Source organism: Lissotriton helveticus, chromosome 9, assembly GCF_964261635.1.
Source record: "Lissotriton helveticus chromosome 9, aLisHel1.1, whole genome shotgun sequence".
Lineage (NCBI taxonomy): Eukaryota > Metazoa > Chordata > Amphibia > Caudata > Salamandridae > Lissotriton > Lissotriton helveticus.
In genome coordinates this window covers 971614931-971628674 of record NC_136070.1, presented here as the reverse complement: position 1 = coordinate 971628674, position 13744 = coordinate 971614931, and the positions used below count along the sequence as shown (strand labels likewise).

At 44.9% G+C, this 13744-nt stretch overlaps 1 protein-coding gene across 2 annotated transcripts in view; it reads right to left on the bottom strand.

Moving 5' to 3' along the window:
• Positions 1 to 13744, bottom strand: part of SEMA3B (semaphorin 3B) — a 540590-nt gene that overhangs the window by 92960 nt on the left and 433886 nt on the right. For both annotated transcript variants that reach the window (XM_078661260.1, XM_078661259.1), the window contains exons 5-7: positions 9482 to 9601; positions 5189 to 5282; positions 4968 to 5087 (exon numbers count right to left, since the gene is read on the bottom strand). In XM_078661260.1, coding sequence (XP_078517386.1) covers positions 4968 to 5087; positions 5189 to 5282; positions 9482 to 9601 — 334 coding nt within the window. The remainder of the gene's footprint in view (positions 1 to 4967; positions 5088 to 5188; positions 5283 to 9481; positions 9602 to 13744) is intronic.

The following is a 13744-nucleotide window of genomic DNA, read 5'->3' as shown; positions in this document are numbered from 1 at the left end:
CAGTACCAGATACCACTGGCTCAAATTAGGCACTGCCCAATTTCCAGCCAGTTTTCAGGCCACATGTTGTGTGATGGCCAGCAAGATTACTGAACTTGTAATTCCTCTGTTACCCTTTCGGCTGGAACAGGAATTCTGACCAACTGGTATTGAGAGCCTGTGTGTCTGTCTAGAAAGGAACCCTTCCATGTTTCTCCTTAATGGTCCCCTCAGACGCTAGCTGGGGAAATGGCCAACTTGTTGCACTGCAGATATCGGTAGTAGATTCCAGGCATTGTGCACACCTACATACTCTAGTGGTAAACCCTGTTACTGTGAACCTTGGGAGAGGTGTGGCACCGCGGCCAGGGCGACTGACGCTGGAATCTGGGGATCAGGGTTTGATCCCCGGCTCCGGCGGCAGGTTAGCCCAGCACCATGTGACTCTGGCCAATAGCTTGCTTAATCTTCCCGACGGCCCCCAGCGCCTAGAGACCCTTACGGGTGATTGTGCGCTTTACAAATGTGGATTATTATTATTATTATTTTAGTTTTTTTGTTAGAATATCGTTAGCAAATATATCGTCTGACAAAATCAATAATGTTTTCAATATTGTTTACAAAAGAAGCACTGCATAGAATGTACATTTTCTAAAAATTCCAATGTAAATAATATTTAGAATACAACACCTGAAAGTGAATTCTTAGAACATACAGGTACCACACCGTATTTCCACACACATTCATCATAAATGATGCAACCAGAATTGATCTTGGCAGCCACAGTTTGGTACCATAGGTAGCATCAGGTTTTTTAATGTTTCTCAAAATTAGGCCAATTTTGATAACTCCTTTCATCTTCTAGCTCTTTCTTTGAAGTAACAGATTTGTTTACAGAGCAAGATCACCTTCTGCAACATCTGATAGTAGGGAATTCTGGAGACCTACCCCTGGTGTTTGCCTGGCGTCATGAGGGTACATTGATACGGATGGTGCACTGATAAGGATGGTCCATTGATAAGGATGGTCCATTGATAAGGATGGTCCATTGATAAGGATGGTCCATTGATAAGGATGGTCCATTGACACCGGAAGGCAACGTGGAGACCAGCTAAAACAGGATTGCGCTGGAGTATGAAGAACCTTCCTGAGGGATGGGCCCTCAGTTCGGCAGATAATTGTGGAGGAGACGGCACCAGCTCAGACGTAAACTCTGACAGAAATAAATGATAAGTCACCGGAAGAATGAATGGTCATGTGGGCCTGTTGTAATGTGACCAAGAGAATTCAGGACACCTTTTGAGGGATAAGGCACAGTAGCTTTTCGATCTTGGCAAAATGTGACACAACGGAACAACCATTGGCCTTTCTGCATCATGCTTTGGTAAGAGCGTGGTCATCTTGCCTTGACTTGCCTAAAACATGATCGAACCAAGAGAGATGTTAACTTAGCAGCTTCTCCACCACTCCATGGCAATTGAGATATTGGAACTAAATGTGGAATGAATTGGCCTTCTAGCAGTGAAATAATGCACTTTTGATCCCACAGTATCACATCTGGGGACATTGTTGTCAAAGATGTAGGTTTCCCATATTCCTTTGAAAGCCAGAGAAGAGGACAAAAAGTGTAAACATTATTCTGGTCACCAAGGAAAGGTAACCTCTGCAGCAATTGATGCAGTGCATGGTACAGACTCTGGTGATCTCTAGTGGTTGAGAATAACCTGTAGATGAAGAACGTTAACACTTCCTTGCATTAACTTTAATTCATATGATAGGACCATATGAGAGTAGTGCCATGAGACCATCACAGAGTGAACCTGTGCTCTACAAATACAGCTGTTGTATTTGAATATGTCAGAAACTGAGCATATTAGGGATCCCTCAGTGAGAGCTGCAGCATCGAAGGAGTAAGCACAACAAAGCTTTAGAAATACCAGCCTCTACAGTGATGCCAAGCAGGAGCAATTCAATCACCCGCACCAAAGCAGATCTGAACCTTCAGGAGCCCGGCCTGAAAGATCTAAATGAAACCATCCAATGTATAGAACTAACAGTTCTCATTACCCAGTCCTGCATCTCTAACAATCACCAACAATAGGCATTCTAGAATGTATGTTTGTTTGACAATGTCATCGGGGATTTTGAGATGTATTGTGGCTTGGCAGTTCGGGCTGAGCTGTTCCCAGAGGGAACAGGGTCAAGACTGATTTGCATATGGCTGGGTCCAAACTGGGGTGGTGTGGTGAGCAAAAGAATGATGGATTAAACCCAGATCTCTTGACTGGGGGTGAATGTTTGCATTGTTCAGCATTTCGTCCATCAATTGTTTCTTTTGCATATGTCGCCCTAAGTGGGAAGGGTATGCCCAGGCGTGGGTCCCGTGCTCACTACACCACTGGATTCAAGCTAGCCTTGCTGGTAATGAAGGGTGATGCCCTGAAACCGGTCCCAGGATGCTTGTTTCCGGTCCAGTGAGGACCGGACTTGGCAGTTCAGGCTGGGCTGTCCCCATAGGGAACAGGGTCAAGACTGATTTGCAGATGGCTGGGTCCAAACTGGGGTGGTGTGGTGAGCAAAAGAATGATGGATTAAACCAAGATCCTTGTGACTGGAGGTGAATGTTTGCACTGTTCAGCATTCCGTCCATCAATTGTTTCTTTTGCATCATTCACTAGATGGCCCCTTTTGAAGCAGCAGGCATATTGGGCATCAGCCAGTAAACGTTATGGCCAGCCTGCCACTGCCATTAGAACTAGGATGTCCCTAACTCTGGAATGTTGAGCTGCCGGATACAGGGCGATTGTAATTGAAAATCTGCCTCAGCGACACATTCAAACATCGCGAAGGACACAGAAAACCAATGTTGCAAGTGAAAGAATGCAGCCCTGGGCTCTTAGCGGCTCAGCCCTCCCCCTCTATCCCCCTACCCTACCGCGCTTCTTCCTGGAGACGCTGCAGAGTTTGCGGTCGCTGGGACATGTCTGTTACTTACAAAGTTGGAAGTAAATGTTTCCAGCCTAATAAAGACACCACTCTTTACTGACCCGAACCGCCAGCGGCTTCTCCTTGTTCCGTGCGGGAAACAGAGAAGAGGTGTCTTGCCTAATTTGTAAAATAATAAGTGCCAGGTTCAAAGTTTTGTTCAGAAGCCTGCGGCCGAAACCATTGAACGTCAGGGTGCTGAATGCAGTGTAGTCTTGATTCCACCTCATGCCTCATTAATCCACCATCAGACACCCCGTCTCTTTATTTCACGCTTGGAGGTTGATTTTCTTCCATGCTTTCTCCCTTTGTCATAGTCTTTTTCCACATCTCTCTTCCTCCTCCCTTCCCTCTTTTGTGTTTTTATCGCTCTTGTTCTGGATAAAAGTTTGCTGAGGAAAAGTAAGTGCCAGTTCCCAAATATGAGAGCCAGTGGGCCCCACCACTAACCACCGGCTCAAATTAAGCACTGAAGAGGTGGTAGGCATGGAAGATAGGAAGGTGTTTTGAGCACAGATGCAAAACAACTACTGTTCTGGAAGAATGTGATAGAAGAGAGACAATAGGCTTCCCATCAGGCAAAACAGTTTAATCTCCTTCACTGTGACAATAAGGGAGGAGGAACACTGAAATTAGGTAGGGAACACAACTTTTCACTTTCAGGCACCACAATGCTGAATAAAACAGACGGGGTGGTGGGAAGACTTTTTTTGTCGTAGGCAATTTGACATTTTGGTTTTCAGATGCCCCAGTGACGTGCTCGGGTGTTTGTTGGAACAATCAGGAACCCTACACCTGTAGCATGCTCAGTAGCTCCCCTAGTTTGCCCGGCTGTAGAATAGGTCCTACCAACTGATAGACATAAGTAAAGAGGGAGGGGGCATTAAGCACATGCCATACTTGCTAACCCTCTAAGAGCTATTTGCCCTAGAGGTGTAGAAGGAGTGGTCTCCATTGGAGGCTCATCTTCTGCCCTTCGCTGTAGGTGGAGTAGGAGGACTCCCTTAGAGGCACCTTCTTCCTGTCTCCTAGGTATAGGAGGATTAGAACCACCTTGGATGTGCTTCTTCTATTCTTTACGATAAGGACACTAAGGTATGGACATCCTCTGATGCACCTCCTGCCCCCTAGGTGGAGGATGAGGGCTTCTGTGGCTTTGTTTCATCCTCTCTGGTCCACAGTACCATGAGGCCTTCAGTGTGGTTTCCTCTAGCTTCTCTTCGCACTCCATGTCCTGTGTAGGAGTGAAAGGGTTACAGTGGGTCATATTCTTCTTCCACACACCCTCCATACCACCCAATATTCTGTCTACTTGTTAAAGGACTTTCTTGACAATGTGCCCTTCGATGGTTGCATGTGTTTGTGCATGAGTGTGAGTGTGGTACGCACAATTTGGCAACTTCTGCTTAGCCCTGCCATTGCCAGGATTCCACAGGCCTCATAATGTCTTGGGCCTGCACTCAACCTTTCCAAGACTTAAAATAGGGTGATGAGCGAGCTGAGTAGGAAGCAGCAAAGAAACTGGAGTGGAAACCTCTCTCACCAGCCTAGATTTCCACCCAAAGAGTCCGTTCGGCATCAACTTTAACACCACACCCATGTCACACCTCAGAGAGTGAGATTTTTAAGGTATGTTGATATTAAGGAAGAATATTGCTCTTAAGTGTTGGCCATAATTCTACGTCTCTTCCTATATCCTAAATCCATGAGTGGCACTAACAATACCAATTTCAAGTGTGCTTTATTGGCATGACAAGTAGAACAAATCTTTCTAAAGTTGTGAAGTTGGTTGACATATGCATTCTGTAAGGGTTTCTGACTGTGTGTCTTTTTACGAAATTATGGAAGGTGCATGATGAGGGTATCCCAGGTATGTGTCAACGGTGCCTAGATAGTACATGCCAGAACTCTATGTCAAGCCACAACCTGTCACCATTATCTGAGTGTCTGAATGACCTTGCCCTGCACCTGCCATTTTACCATCCAATCTGAAGTACCCTTACCGTTAAGCCACCGCGAGTCATGCTGCTCAGTCCTAATAGAGGGGCGCCTGCCGAGGCTGCGAAATATGGTGAAGTCTCGCCCCATCAGATCTGTGGCCACCCCGGAATACAACTCCTCGTCTTATGGGTGGAAGAAAAAAAGAGAAAGCATTTAAGAGCGAAAAAACAATTGTCGCACAATTGGGAGCCCACCCCCCTACTCAGCCACATTGCAGTCTTACCAACAAGGACCGAAGCAGCAGTGTGCTTGGGATCATACGGGCTCCTTCCTTTCCCATCCTCCATCCTGTTGAGGTCCAGCCTGAAGACGGGTTCCTGAGATGGAGGACAAGGACAGGAGACAGGCAATGACATATACAATGTGCTAGTCAAAGGGGCCATGGAATGTGTCAGGAAAGGAGCCTGCCATTCCTCCAGCTACATTTTCTGTTATAATAGATGGTTGTACTTTTTTAAAAAGTCCCTTAATAACGAGATCTGATTACTTACAAAGAACAAATTAAATGTTAACATTTTCAGTTACATTTTTGCGTTTTGCACCAGGAAATCTTTAAATGGTATTATGTCAGCAACATAGATATCACTTCAGGCAAACACTTCTGTTCAGGCAAACACTTCTGCTCCAAAATGGTAATGCGTTAAAAATGTTGTACACATACAGAGTCTAAAAGTTGAAGGTTAGGTATGTGGCTTGGTGGAGGTTAAACTGGGCACACGTATGCAGTAGTTGGGGCCAGTCGTTTATGGTTCAGGATATATTATGAGCCAGGCTTCCTTTAATTTCTTTAATGCGTGCTCTTTGTGCCACGACTAGGGGCAGGCAAAGGTTTTATTATGCAAGAGGAGAGAGGATGTAGCCGTACGACTAGAGCAGTCGACCTTGAAGCTGGGGAACCGGGTTCGAGTCTCAGCAACGACGCTCAACATCCTGTGATTCTGGGCAAATCACGTAATCTCCCCGTGCCTACCAAAAAATGAATGTGTGTCCATCTGTAACTAAACTGGTGCCCATGTAAAGCGCTCTGATACCTGGTACCTTCGGGTCTATATTGTGCTATATAAAACTCTTAAAATTTTTTTTTTTAAAGCAAGTGTGGTTTGGCTCCCTATTCGTAAGGTAATTTTCTAAGCTTTTCCTCAGGGGTGGTCTGAAATCTTGTGGCAATGGTAAATTGTTAGATTTGAAGGTACATATTTGAAAGCAGCAGTCATGTTGCCAGTTGACGTAGGTAAACATCCCACAGGTTTATTGAAGATGGTAGATTCCAGTTTGCGCAGTAAATTACCTCACCAGGAGAAGCATCGTCTCGGCTGGGTCTGTCACTGTCACCCCAGCCACACAGTCATTAACCTACATTATTTGACCTCATAAGCTAGGCTGGGCAGTGCAGGGAAGACATTACAAAAACAGAAGATTGTAAGATAACTCATGAATATTTTGTAAAAGTGTGCATATTTTGCTTAGCTTTTCCTCATGTGTGACTCAACTCAACATTCACGAGGAAGCGGAATGCTGAATTAAGTTTTCTTACAAAATGCTCATGAAAGTCAAGAGTTTCACATGGCAGTCCCACTCAGGTAGAAATAACTATGCGGCCTTCGCATATTTTTGGGAGATTTGCCCAAACCACAGGGGTGTGAAGAAAAAATGTGGCAAACTCCTAACCATGACTCCAAGGTTTTCCTGTATTTGTGGGCCAGAGAGGATTTGGGTACTAGCTTGACTCCTCTGTAGTGGCAGGGAAGGCAGATACTACAGGGTATGTGGATGCACTTACAGGCAAAACCATAAACACTCCTCATAATATGCCACTGACCGCTGTCCACTGTCCATGCCACCAATCAAATTTTCTGTTGATGCCCCTGCACTCAAATCAGTTCAAGCACTACCTCTCATGAAATGGTGAACCCAAAAAACAGGCCTTAGTAACCCTAGTAATAGGAACGCTATCATCTGTCCTATTGACTGCAGTAACTTTCACCCAGTCTCAAACTTATCATTTGTTGCCAGAATACTTAAAAAGGGTACCCTGTCCCTAAAAACATAAGGGCTTATTTACAAGCCCCTTGCGCCACTTTTGCGTCATTTTTAACATGGGAAAAGTGACGCAAAAGTGGCGCAAGGGGCTTGAAAATAAGCCCCATAATTTCAACAGAGGCTATAAATGTTTCACATCAAAGACCATTAGTCATTCCTATTGTAAGAGTGACTTGACTTGAAGGTGAGAGAGGTCAAAGCAGTGGTTAATTTGTAAAAGAGAGAGTGCCGATACTAAAAGCTCTGCTCGGAAGCACGTAGCTGGTTATATTAAATGTCTGCATGCCGAATACCAATGCTGCTCAGTCCTGAATCCACTGCATGATGCTTTAATCCACTACACATTCTGCCCCTTTATCTCACTCTTGCAGGTTCCTGCTTTCTCCCCCGGGACAGTTTTTCAGTCTTTTTCTTCCTCCTTCTTTCCCCTTTGTGTATTTTTCCCTCTCTTTCTATCGGACAATGTCGGATAAGACAAAATAAGTGCCGGTCCCCAAAAATAAGTGCAGGTGGACACCACCGGCAACCACTGGTGCAAATTAAGCACTGGGTCAAGGGCAGTACAGGTAGGCCATGCCTGATCAGTCCGCCATAGGGAGAGAATATACACTCCGCTTATGACTTCACAAGTTGATAAAATGACTTTAAAAAACCTTTAGCAGCTGACAAGCCGGTTTCAGGCACGTTAATGTCACTGAGATAGTCTTATGAATACCTGTCCCTTTGTGATGCTGTTAGGATGGAAGCATTGTTCTTGTAGGACATCTCACCTGCTTTCGATACTAGTGTGAAAGCCAGTTTGACAAGGTTGTTGCATACCCTCAGGAATGGTCTGGCTACTAGCCTCTACCACTGTCTCTCGAATGGGAGAAGTAGAATGGGCCTAAAGTCTCTTTGATATGCTTTATATTGATGACTTACAGCTGTATGTTAGGATCAGAACCTAACAAAAGCTTATTGGGGCCCTACCTTCCCTATATCAAATCAAGGATGACCAAGATGTGGCATTGTTTCAATGACTCTAAGAGCCAATTCAGACTTACAAAGCCCAGCTTAAACAAAATCAAGAACTGAGCTTTGTTCTCAAACACTACAGGAAGAACATGCCAAGCTAAATCTATAGGGGACACAGATGAAAGGAAACACATGTACAACAATCCATCTTGTCCAGGTTGTAAAACATTTTCTAAAAAACAAATGGCTGCTAACCCCAAAGCACATTCTGATAGCCAAACAAGCCCTTTTGTTCTCCCAACTTGATTAAACCAACCCGCTTCAAGCGGGCAGGGCAGAAAAAAGCTGATTTGCAAACACTGCCACTATGAATTAGTGCAGTAACACGACTCAACCATTTTCAAACACTGGGTCCATGCTCTCTCCATGCCTCCCTCCCCACACTTTAAATACCTGTGTATCCCCACGAAGCCTTTTGGATGAAAAGCCTCACTTATCCAGCTAGCAAGCACATTCTTTGCAGCAAAAACCAACCCACAAAGAAAACCTCAGCAATTCTGCCAGCAATCCCTGGATACAAGCAAACTGGTTCTGGCAGTACAGCATGTACAGCAACTACGTCATCACTCATAGCTGCTAGTGAACACCCCTGGGGATTTAGAAAAATGCAAAAAACCGACATCTTCAGAAAATGTGCTGCCTAGCAACTTTCAAAAACAATACTCACAACTTATGAGTAAATACTTTATTGTTTGATTATTTAAAATCTTACAATATACAGTTACAAAAATACTTTTAGTATAAACTCACAACTTCATCTCAGTTTGCATCACCCCATTATTATGAATTGCTGCCGAAACGTGCCCACGCCGAGTTCCTGAACATTTAACGTTACTGCGGACTATACTATGTTACTTCCTACTGAACCAGCCAGAAGTTGCATTTCTTTGAACATGAGTCTCACCAAACAGTGACACTGAAGAAAGACTTCACCACCAAGGACAGAAAATTTACTGGCCACGTGTTTAACCCCCACATTAATAACATTACCACACTGACTAACATTGAGCACATGGGATTATGTTGGGCCATTGTTACACATGATGCTTTTCCGTTACTGGGTGAGGTGCCACACTTAATAACAAGTAGGGTTTGAGGCAGACGGATTCCGTATCAAAGTCTGTTTTAGCTGTATTCTAATTTTGTTTCGGCTTGAAAAGCAATTTTGCCTTTGACTGAAAATCCACTTATGTTGGCTTTGGTAATAAGTGTGTAATAGTGGCATTGTTCTATTGACAATACTCTAACCAGCTCTTATTGACTTAAGGCAGTGGTTGCTTGCACACTGCTACCCCCGGGAGTCACCAAAAGGAGTCCCGTCAACCTTTGTGTTCACTGTACTCAGCGTCCATTCGAGTAGGAGAAGGCACGGATAACAGATATGGAACTGGTAGATGGTCCTTAATAGCTAACAGGATCTCTGTAAATGGACTTAATACACACACCAGCCACAGTTGCTTACCTCAGACCTCTGTCCCACCTCCACGAAGGCACATGTGGGGTGGAAGGCGCCGGTTCCACAGGCATAGAGGTGGGTTCGATTGTAGGAGTGCAGAATTTTGACGAAGTTCATGCAGTCACTCTGAAAAAAGAAGGCAACAGAGAGGTCAATATAACAGCTTCTAAGAGTGTGTGAGTGAATGTGTGTAAGAAGGTGAGTCAGCGTATGTGATGGTAGATGGTTGAGTTTGTGCGAGTGAGTAGACACATGACTGCAACAGAACAGAGACGACAGGTGAGCGGGTGGTTTAGTAGGCATGTTGGTCGGTGAATAAGTAGGTGAGACTGAGTGTGCGCCATTAGTTGGTTGAGTGTGTGCGAGTGAATAGGTACATGACTGGATGACTAACTTCTGGGTGGTTTAGCAGGCAAGTTAGCGGCTGAATAAGTAGGTGAGGTAGAAAGTGATTGGTTGGTTTGGTGAGTAAATGAGTAGGTGAATCAATAAAGTGTAATGATGGGACACTTGTTGTTTACGTAGTGGTTAGACTACTCAAGGTCCTGCGTGCAACAATGAGGTGGAAAGGAGAAAGAGACATGAGAGGCAAGTAGGAAACAAGAAGCAGGGAAAGAGAGAGTAGGGGAGAGGGAAGGAGGAAGCATGATGTTATCCCATGGCTGTTTCTCCAATGATGCTTGCAACACCTTAAAACTACTTCAAGGCACTATGAGAGAACACAATGGGGAAGAAAGAGTGAAGAGAGAGAAGGAAGAATTGGTATGTGGGGATTACTTGTGGATACAGATTACAGGAAACATCAGTTACAGAGCAGCATGTGCTCAGAGAAGAATTCAGAAAGGCAGTTGATTCCTGGTATTTAAAGCAACAGATACCCTTTAATGCAAACTTCACAGAATCAAACATTCACAATTCTGATTTTTAAAAGTGGAATCCCTCACATCCTCACACGCTATTTTTACCACACACACAATGTGATGACAGACGGGGACCACCAGTCCTACTTCCTATGCCCATATTCTGCTTTTTTAAAATACAAATATATCAATAAAAAAATCCATACCATGTCGCCAGCTTTACACTGAGTAATCATTCCCTTGTGCCTATCCAGGCTATTCTGAATCATTTGGTTATTTTTTACTGAATGAAAACTATGCCTTAATGCAGTGGTGTTCAAACTTTTTAATGCCGCGCCCCCCTCGTAAAAAAAAAAAAAAATCATTCGAGCCCCCTCAGAATTTTTCACAATTCTTTTATTAAATTGCCAATGTTTAAAAATGTCTAGACATATCTAAACATTGCATTCAAGTGCCATTTAAAAAAATGCATTCAAATAAATGATTGCCAAACATACTATTCTGGTCAGGAAGGCCTTACTAACACATACAAGTATCCACAGTGTGATTATTAGAAGTGGGGGCTTTGAAGAATATTTGGAGCCCCTTCCCTTTTGACATATACTCCCAGCTAGGTTATAAATAATAAAAAACTTAAATGATGGCCCATTGCAGAGCGGCTTACTACCACTCATCTTTTTCAGCTTAAACAAAGCACTGTTATCAGCATAATGCTCTTTTTGGCCAGAGCCTTGACCTTTGTTTTTTCTAGTAAATTTCTGAGGTTTTTTTAATGCAAAGTAAGATATTCTTGGTACAAAAGGGGGTGATGATGGACGGAGCATCTGAACCAATCAAACACTCACACCCAGTCAAAAGATCTGGGTTTGATCCATCACCGTTCTTTAGCCCACTCTGCCACCCCAGTTCAGACATGGCTATATGCAAATCAGTCTGACCCTGTGCCTCATGGGAACAGTCCAGCCCGAACTGCCAAGCCATGCCTTCCCTGGACCGGAAACAAGCTTCCGAGGACCGGTTTCTGGCATTCCAGCCTTCTTCAGCCCGGCTTGCTTGAATCCAGTGGCAAAGTGAGCAAGGGACTCACGTCTGAGCATACCCTGCCACACTTATGGCGGCCAAGGCGGTACAAAAAGGGGTGATGATGGACGGAGCATCTGAACCAATCAAACACTCACACCCCCTTTTGTACCGCTTTGGCCGCCATATGTGTGGCAGGGTATGCTCAGACGTGAGTCCCTTGCTCACTTTGCCACTGGATTCAAGCAAGCCGGGCTGAAGACAGCTGCAATGCCAGAAACCGGTCCTCTGAAGCTTGTTTCCGGTCCAGGGAAGACATGGCTTGGCAGTTCGGGCTGGACTGTTCCCATGAGGCACAGGGTCAGACTGATTTGCATATAGCCATGTCTGAACTGGGGTGGCAGAGTGGGCTAAAGAACGGTGATGGATCAAACCCAGATCTTTTGACTGGGTGTGAGTGTTTGATTGGTTCAGATGCTCCGTCCATCACCACCCCCTTTTGTACCGCTTTTGCCGCCATATGTGTGGCAGGGTATGCTCAGACGTGAGTCCCTTGCTCACTTTGCCACTGGATTCAAGCAAGCCGGGCTGAAGACGGCTGCAATGCCAGAAACCGGTCCTCGGAAGCTTGTTTCCGGTCCAGGGAAGACATGGCTTGGCAGTTCAGGCTGGACTGTTCCCAAGAGGCACAGGGTCAGACTGATTTGCATATAGCCATGTCTGAACTGGGGTGGCAGAGTGGGCTAAAGAACGGTGATGGATCAAACCCAGATTTTTTGACTGGGTGTGAGTGTTTGATTGGTTCAGATGCTCCGTCCATACCTATAGTAAAATTGCATTTCGTAACTTGAAAACAAACTTACAGGAAGATATTGTAAAAGAAATGTCTAAGTTCCTAAATTGGATGTGGGACAGCCAAGGAATAATATGAAGAAATTAAGTACTATGAATGCCCACCTTTTTTCGTAATAATTTTATGCGTTTATACAGATTATTAGTAAGGGAGTCTTGGAGCTGTATCAAACTGCCTTTTATTTTTTATATTATGTCGGTATCCGTTAGTAGTTGTGATTATGAAATCTGTATTTTTAATGCCACAAAAAAATCTGTCAGGGACCATATGTGCAATACCAATATACCCTAAATATTTTCAACTCAATATTTTTAAAATTGGTTAATTCACTTTTTTTTTATCTGTAATATAGTATGGTTTTATGGTAACCAAAAATGTAGCACTCCATGGTTGTAGTGTGCCTTTAACTCTTTCCGTGCATCGGACGGCCCCCGGCCGTCTGGGGTCATCTGACGTCATGGTGGGCGTGTGCGGAGGATGGCCGGGGGCCGACCTGACCACGCCCAGTCATAAATCACCCGCACCGCGGCGGAATTCCAGCCGCGGGTTAATGATTGTAAAAAATCGAAATAAAGACTGATTTGAATAATGTCACTTTAACCTTTGCGTTTTTCCAGTGAATTTTTAGGGTATGCTTAACATAAAGTAATATTGTATTACCATACATAAGGCCAAACCCTGCAGGCCACGTGTGGCAAGGAGTTGGTTGCAGACAGGAGTTGGCTGCAGGTCTGTACACAACCCCTACCCCCCAAGGCCTTACTCCCAGCCCCCCAGGAGCACCCAACACCCTGCAGGTACCTGCCTCGTCTGTTTGCGGCAACCCACCACAGACATTCAGGCCCCTCCCCACCCACTCAGCCCACAGAGACCCAGCTGGGCGCCCAGGAGGCCGCAGTCTGGAACCTTCTCCAGACCCCTCGCAGCGGTGTCATATCTGAGATGTCTGGAATAACTCGACAGAAGAGATGCCTCCCCGCGCCAGCTGCCCGTGATTAATGGACAGTAAATATTGCACCAGGGGTGTCCAGAGCAAGCGACAGCAAGACGGCACAGCGCAGGAATGCGCTGCCTCCCTCCCCCCGACCCGCCCCCGACAAACTCCCTTCTGAAACAAAGCCTCGGTTTATTCTCCCAAAGAGAGGCATTTAATAGTGTCAGCTTCCGCACTTGGCTCGTCGTCTTACAGTGACGAGAACACTGTTTTATTATATGGAATTACAGACTTCACAGCGCTTTGAAGATTATATAGCGCCGCTGTCCTCACATGACTTACAGAACGAGGACTTACGTCATGCAGCACTTTCAGTCTTAAGACCTCACTGTGCTTTTGCAGACAAGCTACATATTATACAGCACCGTTTGTACTCAAAGCGCTTTACAGACAGGTTGCACACTATATAGCGCCTCTGTCCTCGGAACACTTTACAGACCGCTAACAGAGTACAGCACTGTCTAGCCTCGTACCTCACGGTGCTTTATAAATATATTAAGCACATCAGTCCTCACGGCGCTTTACAGACATGCTCCACATAC